The sequence below is a fragment of the Myotis daubentonii genome, chromosome 11 (genome assembly GCF_963259705.1).
Source record: "Myotis daubentonii chromosome 11, mMyoDau2.1, whole genome shotgun sequence".
In the NCBI taxonomy this organism is placed as follows: domain Eukaryota; kingdom Metazoa; phylum Chordata; class Mammalia; order Chiroptera; family Vespertilionidae; genus Myotis; species Myotis daubentonii.
Genome location: NC_081850.1, coordinates 52,486,927 through 52,498,927, shown reverse-complemented (window position 1 = coordinate 52,498,927; position 12,001 = coordinate 52,486,927). Strand labels below are relative to the sequence as shown.

The 12,001-nt window shown below is 42.6% G+C and overlaps 1 protein-coding gene across 9 annotated transcripts in view; it reads right to left on the bottom strand.

Annotated features, from left to right (window-relative positions):
* Window positions 1–12,001, bottom strand: part of UNC13B (unc-13 homolog B) — a 159,804-nt gene that overhangs the window by 146,947 nt on the left and 856 nt on the right. For 6 of the 9 annotated variants that reach the window (XM_059657250.1, XM_059657253.1, XM_059657254.1 and 3 more), the window contains exon 1: window positions 7,561–7,880. The exons of 1 other annotated variant lie outside the window; for it this stretch is intronic. In XM_059657250.1, coding sequence (XP_059513233.1) covers window positions 7,561–7,582 — 22 coding nt within the window. In that variant the 5' untranslated portion in view covers window positions 7,583–7,880. Of the gene's footprint in view, window positions 1–7,560; window positions 7,890–12,001 lie in introns of those variants that run through there. 2 more of the 9 variants (XM_059657259.1, XM_059657256.1) reach the window with 2 other exon arrangements.

Sequence of the window (12,001 nt, the reverse complement as noted above, 5' to 3'; positions counted from 1 at the left end):
TGCAGGATGTATTTTCATTGTACAAATTGAACATAACTAAAGCATAGTGATTAATCACAAAAACAATATGTAATTATATATGTGTTTTCCGATGGTCTTAGGTGTCCCCTGTGAAAGGGTCGTTCGACCCCCAAAGGGGTCGCGACCCACAGGTTGAGAACCGCTGTCCTAGGTGGTAGTCACATGAACGTGTTCACTTTGTGATAATGTGGTGAGGCTTACACTTAAGATATGTGTACTTTTCTTTATATATGTAATAGTGAATAAAAAAACTTTAATATACAAATAGCAAATCTTCTCTGATTTTTAATAAAAGCCTACCATTGAGTGGAAGCCTTACCAATAACAACAGAAAGTATGTATAAAACACTCCTCAAACTTAAAGAATCATACTTTAAAAATTAGCCAAAACCGGTTTGGCTCAGTGGACAGAGCGTCAGCCTGCGGACTGAAAGGTCCCAGGTTCGATTCTGGTCAAGGGCATGTACCTTGGTTGCGGGCACATACCCAGTGGGAGATGTGCAGGAGGCGGCTGGTCGATGTTTCTCTCTCATCGATGTTTCTAACTCTCTATCTCTATCCCTTCCTCTCTGTAAAAAATCAATAAAATATATTTTTTAAAAAATTAAAAAAAATAAAAATTAGAAAATAATAGCATAGTGTTTTTCTACTCCAAGAGAACCTTAACTTATTCTGCTTATCCCATGTCAGACCTAACATTCCTAATGGATTCTGGGTTTATATAAGAAATGAGATGTTTTAAAACCTACTTAGCCCTCGCCGGTGTGGCTCAATTAGTTGAGGGTTGTCCCATGCAGCAAAAGGTCCCCAGTTTGATTCATGGTCAGGCACATGCCCAGGTTCCAAGCTCGGTCCCCTGGAGGGGGTATGCAGGAGGCAACAGATTGATGCTTCTCTCTCATCGGTGTTTCTCTGTCTCTCTCCCTTTCCCTTCCTCTCTCTCTAAAATCAATAAAAACATATTTTAAAAAAATATTTAGATTTCCTGGGCTCTTATCTATTATATAGATATGTATCATAAACAGGTACAGAGAAGGTCCTCAACAAATATTTACTAATGATACTCAGCCCAAACTTTAAACAAACTCACATAGCAAAGTCTAAAATATATACCACAGGTAAAATAGGAGAAAAACTCAGCCTACTGGCCTAAAGAGTGCAACCACCAGAAATTCCTCTTTTCAAAACTAAGCAATTACAGAATGTCCTTCTTATAAGGAAGAGAATCATTTATGACAACAGCTATCTATGACAAAGGAAATTGGTGTTTTCCCCCTTCACTGCTGCCTAGCTCAGACAAGGCACAATCAACTTCCTGATGCCACAGCTAAGCAAAAGGAACCCAGCAGCAATCTGCTTGTAAGGGCAGGGACTATAATGTGATGTAAACCCAGCAGCAAGGAGTTACCTGAGGTAGAAGACAATAATGGGGAGGAAATGAGAAGCACTTGACTCTAAAATCTAAATTCTAAAATCATTACTATTCCTACTTTCCACAGTGACAGTAAACCAAAATACAGTTGACCCTTGAATGACTCAGGGATTAGGGGCATTGGACCCCACTCCCATAATCAAAAATCCACATTTAATTTTTTACTCCCCCAAACTTAACTACTAATATCCTACCATTGAGTGGAAGCCTTACCAATAACAAACAGTCAATTAATAAATATGTTGTATGCTATATATATTACATATTATATTCTTACAATAAAGTATGCTAGAGAGCCCGGCCAGTGCTCAGTGCTTGAGTGTTGACCTATGAACCAGGAGGTCATGATTTGATTCCCAGTCTGGGCACATGCCCAATTTGGGCTCAGTCCCTAGTGGGGGGCATGCAGGAGGCAGCTAATCAATGATTCTCTCTCATCATTGATGGTTCTCTCTCTCTCTCTTCCTCTCTGAAATCAATAAAAATATTTTTTAATATATTTTATTGATTTTTTACAGAGAGGAAGGGAGAGAGATAGAGAGTTAGAAACATCGATGAGAGAGAAACATCGATCAGCTGCCTCCTGCACATCTACTACTGGGGATATGCCCGCAACCCAGGTACATGCCCTTGACCAGAATCGAACCTGGGACCTTTCAGTCCGCAGGCCGACGCTCTAACCACTGAGCCAAACCGGTTTCGGCGGGAAAAAAAATATTTTTAAATGTATGCTAAAGAAAATAAAATGTTTTTATTGATTTTAGAGAGAGAGAGGAAGAGAGAGGGGGAGAAAGAGAGGGAAAAAGAGAAACATGGATGTAAGAGAGAAATATCAACCAGTTGCATCCCATATGCACCCTGACCCTTGATCTAACCCACAACTAGGGTATGTGCCTTAACCAGGAATTGAACCCAAAACCTTTTGGTGTATGAGACGACGCTCTAAGCAACTGAGCCACCTGGCTAGGACTAAAAAGAATGATTTAGACTCACATAAGCTTATAGGAACATATATCATTAAGTTTTTGTGGGTTTTTTAAATATTCTTTATTGATTTCAGAGAGGGAGAGAGAATAATTGATTGGCTGCCTCCTGCACAACCCACACTGGGGATTGAACCCACTTCCCGGGCATGTGCCCTGACCAGAGATCGAACAGTGACTTCCTGGTTCGTAGGTGGACGCTCAATCACTGAGCCAAGCGGCCAGGCTATTTTTTGTTTTTGATTTTTTTAACAAGTCAAGTGTGATCACTTCTGGTTCAAATTAGAGGAGGAAAAGCCATGGCTCAATTATAAACCAAGTGGCAATTACAAAGAAATATGGAAAGACTCAATTCTCAAAATGCTTATAATTTGTAGAAACTAGTCATGAACATCAAGACAACAAAAGTTAAAGAAAATTCTTGATTTAGTTTACTGGAGTTGCTAAAGTGGTACTGGCACCCATGGAAGCAAAATGACATCACTATTCTGAGGAAAATTGTGCTAAATATTTGCAGAAAGATTAAGTAAGTTCTATAAAAGGTTGGTTTCTTAAAATTCTTCAAGTCTAGCCTCCCACTCAACATAGATATCCCTTTTAGAACACTTTTACCACTCATTCAATTTCTGTTTAAAGAAACCTATGTCAAAAGATCCTCATAAGTAGTCCATTCCATTTAAGAACAATCCTAATTGTTAAAGTTCTTCCTTACATTAAGTTAATATCTAATTTCCTACAGTTTTCAATCATTAGTTGACTTGTCCCAGTTCTGTCCTCCTGATCAACAGTTTTTTTAAATGATTTTCATCTACTATAATGAGCCTTTCCCTCTTGGATCTTTTTTTTTTTAATATATTTTATTGATTTTTGATAACAAAATGCGGAGACAAAGAAACAGGACAAAATTGTCAATGGAAGATATAGAGTTCAGAACCACACTTTTAAGGTCTCTCAAGAACTGTTTAGAAGTCGCCGATAAACTTAATGAGATCTACAAGAAATCTAATGAGACCCTCAATGTTATGATAAAGAACCAACTAGAAATTAAGCATACACTGACTGAAATAAAGAATATTATACAGACTCCCAACAGCAGACCAGAGGAGCGCAAGAATCAAGTCAAAGATTTGAAATGTGAAGAAGCAAAAAACACCCAACCAGAAAAGCAAAAGGAAAAAAGAATCCGAAAATATGAAGATAGTGTAAGGAGCCTCTGGGACAGCTTTAAGCGTACCAACATCCGAATTATAGGGGTGCCAGAAGATGAGAGAGAGCAAGATATTGAAAACCTATTTGAAGAAATAATGACAGAAAACTTCCCCTACCTGGTGAAAGAAATAGACTTACAAGTCCAGGAAGCACAGAGAACCCCAAACAAAAGGAATCCAAAGAGGACCACACCAAGACACATCATAATTAAAATGCCAAGAGCAAAAGATAAAGAGAGAATCTTAAAAACAGCACGAGAAAGAAACTCAGTTACCTACAAGGGAATACCCATACGACTGTCAGCTGATTTCTCAACAGAAACTTTGCAGGCCAGAAGGGAGTGGCAAGAAATATTCAAAGTGATGAATACCAAGAACCTACAACCAAGATTACTTTATCCAGCAAAGCTATCATTCAGAATTGAAGGTCAGATAAAGAGCTTCACAGATAAGGAAAAGCTAAAGGAGTTCATCACCACCAAACCAGGATTATATGAAATGCTGAAAGGTATCCTTTAAGAAGAGGAAGAAGAAGAAAAAGGTAAAGATACAAATTATGAACAACAAATATGCATCTATCAACAAGTGAATCTAAGAATCAAGTGAATAAATAATCTGATGAACAGAATGAACTGGTGATTATAATAGAATCAGGGACATAGAAAGGGAATGGACTGATTATTCTTGGGGGGGAAAGGGGTGTGGGAGATGCGGGAAGAGACTGGACAAAAATCGTGGACCTATGGATGAGGACAGTGGGTGGGGAGTGAGGGCAGAGGGTGGGGCGGGAACTGGGAGGAGGGGAGTTATGGGGGGGAAAAAAGAGGAACAAATGTAATAATCTGAACAATAAAGATTTAATTTAAAAAAAATAAAAAATATATATATTTTATTGATTTTTTACAGAGAGGAAGGAAGAGAGATAGAGAGCCAGAAACATCGATGAGAGAGAAACATTGATCAGCTGCCTCCTGCACATCTCCTACTGCGGATTTGCCCGCAACCCAGGTACATGCCCTTGACCGGAATCGAACCTGGGACCTTTCAGTCCACAAGCTGACGCTCTATCCACTGAGCCAAACCGGTTTTGGTCCTCTTGGATCTTTTCAAAACTAAACCTCTCAATTCCTAAAATGGCTTCTACACCCTTCATTATTCTAATTATTCTCCTCTGAAGAAATTCTAGTTTTTCAATGTGCCTCTTAGAATCAATAACCCACTGAACACAAAAATTCCAGATCTTATCTGACCAGTGCTAGTATCCCCTTTGTCTGGGTCACCATGAGTATAACAATTCAAGACTAGGTGCCAGGCTGTTTACAATCCATTGCCAAATTATTGACACTATTCAGATCATAAGTGATTTGTTTTAAGAGTTTAAAGAGTGTAAAAAAGAAAGATGACTGAGGAGTTGAGGAAATTTTCAACAAACGTTGCAGACTGTAAGCTGGGAAAGGAAGCATACATTTATGATAAGCAGAAAATACAGAAAGAAAACAATTTTGGGGGTACAAATACAGAACAGGGCAGAGACAGGAATGAACCAAGTTAGCACTAGAGCAAAGTACCTATATAAGGATAGGCAATAACATAGAGCCAAAAGGGAGAGCTGGAGTCATACTACTTGTATTGTGAGCCCTTAACCTACATAACTAAAGGGTTAGTTCAAGAAATTGAGCCCTAGCTGGTTTGGCTCAGTAGGTAGAGCGTCGGCCTGCAGACAAAGGGTCCCAGGTTTAACTGCAGTCAAGGGCACATACCTTAGTTGCAGGCTCCTCCCAGGCCAGGGCTGCATGCAGGAGGCAATCAATCAATATGTCTCTCACATTGATGTTTCTCTCTCTTTCTGTCTCTCCCCTTCCTTTCCACTATCTCTAAAAATCAATGGGAAAATATCTTCGGGTGAGGATTAACAAAAAAAGAAAAAGAAAATGAACTGTTAGTTGAGATGGTCAGAGTGATTAAAATCAGTATCAGTTTGCCAATTTCCAAATCAAATCAATGACTGAAATTTTACTTCAATGAAAAAGTTTCTAATTCAATTCTACTCTAAGATGAACAGAAATTGAGTTGTTCTACAATATCATCACACAGGCTTCTTTCAGAACATGAACAACATTCTTAACTGCCAAAATGTCATTTTAGAAAGATTTATTTTCATCCATTTTTGTAGGTTTCCCCAGAATGAATAATTTGCCACTTAACATGAATACTTCTAATCAAAGTAGCTGCTTCTTTCAGTAATTAATCATCTTTAGGATCTCCATTCAAAAGACAATGACCTGCTACTCTCCCTCCAATACCCCAGGGTCAAAAAGACAGGAATTTGTCTAATGAACATTAAAAGGTTAAGATGTTAACCAGCAGAATTTCTAGGCATGAATGCTGCCCAATATTACAACAAATAAAAACAACAGCTGCTCTGTCTCTGAGGTGATTTAAATTCAATTAAATAGGAATTTTTGGTTTACTATTGCTCCTGCCTAAAGACTCTTTCATAAAGGCTAGCTCTGTAATATGATGAGGCAGAGCTTTAAACTGTTCAAGAGACATTGCAAAACCCAACCTCTCCCAAATCCTGCTACTCAACAGCAGGGATCTAAAAGAATAGATTCCCAGCTGCTGAGAGAAATGTCTTACTAAAAGCAAAGCAAAATTCTCATTAATGAAAAATCAACCGTGAAAGGAGAAAATTCTGTGTGCCTCATAATCCCCGGAAATAGCCAAATCCATTTTGGGTTAATGCAGGTTTAACAAAACAGTGCAAGTGAAAAGAGAAGAGCAGTTCCGTTTGCCAGCAGCTGAGAGAAAACAGTTATCAGAGAGATCACAAACAATGCTTCTAATCCACAGAGCCCAAAGAAACGTGAACTCTAACTCTCCAATAAAAGATTCAGCCAAAAGCTCTTACGGATAAATCCACTCTCGCACTCACAAGCCACCTTATCCTATCTCGTTCAGCACAGGTATAACAGGCTGTAACTTCAATTTCCCACGATCAAATTCAACAGGTAATCCAAACCCTGCTTTTTCTGATCAGATCATCTCTAAAACCGTAGTCCTTGCATCCATTCAAAAACCATCTTAGAGCTTCTATGTCAGGCACAGAGAATACAAACACCTGTGAGGAAATTAGTCTCTACCCTCCTGGAGCTTAGTCCATGCACCTCGCTTCACATGAACCCCAAAACTCTTGCCTTAAAATACCTTCTTAGATGGATGGAGCCAGTGTCCTCAGTGAAGAAGCAATAAAGGCCCTTCATCTTTAGTTACAGTGACAGAAGCAAAGTAAATCCATCAATTAATCAATCACTTCCTATGCTCTGCTCGGGAAGGAGAATCCAACACACCTTTGCAAGTCGAACATAACACTAACCCTTATCCTAGATTACAGGGAAGGAGCAGGGGACACGACAGGCAATAGAGGAGTGCAAGCCCAGAAATACGACAGGAGAAGGGATGTGACAGCTGTCCCATAACGTATTCAAAGATTTAAAAAGAAGAAGAAGAAGAACCTGCTACGAAGCCGACTGTAGTTTAACAGTGCAGGGAGGAGGAAGGGAAGAAGAATGGGAGGCTGCCCACTATGGACAGACACCAGCCATCCCGGTCTCCTTCCGTCCTCGGTCCACTCTCATTGGGGAGAGTGCCGGGCGCTGTTTGCTTAATAGGATCTGGGCCTGTCACATGGCCACTGGCAGGGAGAGGTAGCAGTCCCTTCGCAGGAGCGTGAGGACAGACAGGAGTGGGCAGAACTCTCCAAATGCTTGTCAGTAAGTTCACATAATTGTCCCCCGAGGCGCAGACGGGAAGTGAAGTTTGGAAAGGATGGTAACCCGACGTCCACTGGAGGCGTGTGGGGACCGCTCAGCGCCCCCGCCCTACCCGACCCCAGCCCCTCGGTGCGTGCACTCACCGCGCACGCAGAGCAGAGACATGGCCGAGGTGCGGGCGAGCCGCCGCCGCGCCGCCGCACCCTCTTTCCTTTCAGCAGGTGCCGCGGCTGCTCCCGCAATCCGCCCCACGGGTCTGGCCGCTCCTCATGGTCCCCGTGGCAGGCAGCGCTCTGCCGCTCCCTCGGACCCGCTCCCAGTCTCACCGCCTGAGGGGGTTCTCGATAATCGTGAGTACCGGCCGGCCGGCGGGGTACTGGGCGCGGCACCACGGCGCCATCGCTGGGAGAAAGGAGCGACCGGGACTCCCTCCCTCCACTCCACCCCACCGGGATCCGAGCGAGCGCCGGACAGAACCACCCGCGGCGCCCCGCCTCCCAGCCAATCAGCTCACGCCCAGTCCCCCAACCCCGCCCCCACACGAGACGTAGGGGGCGGAGCCTCCCTCTGCCTTCTAAGCGTGCGAAGCTGATGGCCACTAAGGAGGCTTCTGGCGGAGCGGGGCGGGCTTCTCACCTGTGTGTGGTTAGCAATGGAAGCCCTCGGCTCTTCCCTCGTGGGCGGGCTTCCAGCCGAAAACGGATTCTTTTCATTGAAGATTTCCACTGGACTTCCTTAAAGGGTCTATTAGCTGATGAAGTACTTACTTACCTGTAATCATTTGATGAGATTGTACCACACAGCACGGAAGTTTTTATTTTTTTAAAATATATTTCTTTATTGATTTCAGAGAGGAAGGGAGAGGGGAGAGAGAGAGAAACATCAATGATGAGAGAGAATCATCGATCGGCTGCCTCCTGCACGCCCCCTACTGGGGATCGAGCCCGCAAACCAGGCATGTGCCCTTGGCTGGAATCGAACCCGGGACCCTTCAGTCCTCAGGCCAACGCTCTATCCACTGAGCCAAGCTGGCTAGGGCCAGCACAGAAGTTTTTAAATTAGCAACGATGGCAGCCAGGGGAAGGGGAGAACATGAGTGAGCATGAAGTTAAATATCTGGAGCCCTCAGTTATCTATATCTTTTTTTCATGCTCTCTGTTTGTGTCTCTAGTGTCTGAATAGTGCCAAGTATCCAGTAACTAGTCCATAAATACCTACTGATTGGAGGATGGAGGGAAGATAGGCTTTTTACGCTGAGGACTTCGGGCAAGAAGATGCATGTATGCACATGCGATGGAAGTGAAAAAGGCCAGAGCAGAAAGCAGAAGACACATGGTATGATGTACAATACCCAACCACCCCAAAATTCTGATTTAATTGGTTTGGGGCATCCTATTTTTTAAAAGCTCCGAAAATGATATACATAGCCCACAGACAAATCAGTGGTGAAGGCCAGGGGAGGGGTGGTAGGAGGTGGGTAGGGGTGGCAAAAGCGGGGGAAATGGGAGACACCTGTAATAGTGTCAACAATAAAAAATTTAAAAAAATAAGCAAGAATTTGATAGTAAGGTATCCATGGTCACACACACAAAAAGCTCCCCAGATGATTCTAATGCGATGCCAGGTTTTACCACCATTAGACTATGTGCTTTCTAAGGCCTCATTAGCCCAGCTCAAGTTTCAGTGTTTGCAAGCTCTCAGCCCCATAGGATTCTTCCTGCCAGACCCAGGCAGGGTCTGCCAATCTACCAGGGTTTTTGCCTTCCAAAAGCAAGCCTAGCTACCATACGATTCCTCTCACTGGAATAAGTGCTATAAGAGACTAACACTAGAAGCTTGAAGAAGGAAAGGAGAAGACTTGATCTTTCCACTGTGTATTCAGATTTGCAGCAATACACAGAAACATCTTAAGCAGGGCAACTCAGGCAGCCTCATCAACAGAAACGCCTGACCCTAAGACGATGGGCATTCTCTGTGCTGCTGGAGGTTGGAATATCTAGCTATTTTGCCCAGCTTTTGTAAACCACAAGAGCATGAAACTAAAAAAAAAGTGTTAAACTTCTGGACTCTGGAACCAGGGATTCTCCTGGGGGATGCAGAAGCCATCCAACAAAAAATGGAAAGTCACTCTACACTTGGAAACAGTGTAGAATATTGGGAAATCCTATATAATAAAAGTCTAATATGCTAAGTGTTCGATCGACCGGTCAGCCATTCAACCAATCGAAGCATAATATGCTAATGATATGCTAAGGCTGCTCAAGTGCTTGCTATGACGTGCACTGACCACCAGGGGGCATATGCTCTGATCAGTAGGTTAGCTTGATGCTGGGGTCCGGGCAATCGGGACTGAGTGAGATGGGCTGGACATGCCGCTGCCCCTCCCTGGCAGGCCAACCTCCAGCATCCCTCCCCAGCCCCGACTGTGCACCAGTGGGGTCACTAGGCCTGGCTCGCACCCTCTCACAACCCAGGACCCCTCAGGGGATGTCGGAGAGCCGGTTTCGGCCCGATCCCGCATGCCAGGCCAAGGAACCCCACTGGTGCACAAATTTGTGCACCGGACCTCTAGTAATCTAATAAAATTGTAAAGAGCATGAACTTTGGAACAAATCAGATTCACTTGATGTATTATCTATTATCATGAAACAAATTGCCCCAAATTTTAGTGGCTTAAAACAACACTTATTATCGCAGTTTCTGTGGGTCAGCAATCTTGGTACAGCTTAACTGGATCCTCTGATTCAAGGTTTCCTACAGGCTGAAATCAAAGTATCAGCCTGACTACAAAAGAATCCACTGTCAAGCTCACTCATGTTATTGTTGGCAAGACTCAATTCCTCCTGGGCTGTTGGACTGAGAGCTTCAATTTCTTATCAGCTATTGGCTGGTCTCAGCTCCTTGTCATGTGGGCCTTTCCACAACAGCAGTTTGCTTCATTGAAGTACGCAAGCTAAGAAGGCAATAGTGTCTGCTAGTGAGATGGAAGACTTCATCTATGGTAACCTAATCACAGAAGTGACATCCCCTCATTTGTGCTGTATTCTATTTATCAGAAGCAAGTCACACTCAAGGGAAGGGGATTACATAAGAACATGAATACCACCAGGACTCAGGATCTTTGGGGGGCCATCTTAGAAATCTGCCTACCACACCTGAATTTGAGTTCTAGCTCTGGTACGTGCGACCATCAGCAATTTTCCAGGAAATATTAATAATATCTACTTCATAAGATAGTTTTGAGATTTAAATGAGGAAACGCATTTAAATTACCTGGTACATACTAAATGCCCAGTACATGTTTGATATTACTTAGGTTGTGGACACAGGGAAGGGAATGTGGCTGGGAGGTGAAGATTGGCTAAGCAGAGCAGGAGTCAATGTCTAAAGGCGTGCTGCAGGCTCTGAGGCATCCCAGTTTACCAGTTAAAATTTTTTAAAATATATTTTTATTGATTTCAGAGAGGGAGAAGAAAAGAAACATCAATGATGAGGGAGAATCATTGATCTGCTGCCTCCTGTACACCCCCTATTGGGAATTGAGCCTGCATCCCAGGCATGTGCCCTTGACCACAATTGAACCAGGGACCCTTCAGTCGGAGGCCGAGGCTCTATCCACTGAGCAAACTGGCTAGGGCTACCAGTTACAATTTAAGAGGAAGGGCCCTGGCCAGTGTGGCTTAGTTGGTTGGGTGTTGTCCAGTGAATCCTTCCTCTCTCTAAAATTAATGAAAACATTTTAAAAATAAGAAAGTCTGAAGAACTGTCACAGCCAAGAGGAACTTGAGACATGACAACTAAATGTAATGTGCTATCCTAGATGGGATCCTGGAACAGAAAAAGGACATGAGGTAAAAACTAAGGAAACCTGAATAAAGTATAGGCTTTAATTAATGTATCAATATTGATTCATTAATTGTAACAAATGAACCATACTAAGGTAAGATGATAATAAAAGGGAAATTGGGTATGAGGTATATGGAAACTGTACTATCTTCACAAAATTTCTATAAATCTAAATTGTTCTGCCCTAGCTGGTTTGGCTCAGCGGATAGAGCATTGGCCTGCAGACTGAAGGGTCCCAGGTTCAATTTCGGTCAAGGGCACATGCCCAGGTTGCTGGCTCCATCCCCAATGTGGGGCGTGCAGGAGGCAGCCTATCAATGATTCTCTCATCATTGATGTTTCCTATCTCCCTCTCCCTCTCCTTTCCTCTCTGAAAGCAATAAAAATATATTTAAATATAAATAAAAGTCAATTAATTTACCCAAATCCATACAGCTAGTAAGTACGCAAAGTTCAAGACCAACCCAAATGACTTCAATGTGCTTTTTCCACTACACAATACCCTTCAAACTTTATTCTCTTTAGGATTATATAGGTATTTGTATGACTATCTAAAATAAGTCCCTTAAAGGCAGAGAAAAAAAATTTTTCCCCTAGTACACCATTAGTGTTCAGTAAAACCAGTTTAAGTTAACTACTCACAAAAAAAGTCATGGAGACGTAAAGAAACAGATTTGATCAGGTCTGACCTACCATACAGTCAACAGTACAGCCCGCTCTAGTGAGGCCCCTTAGGCT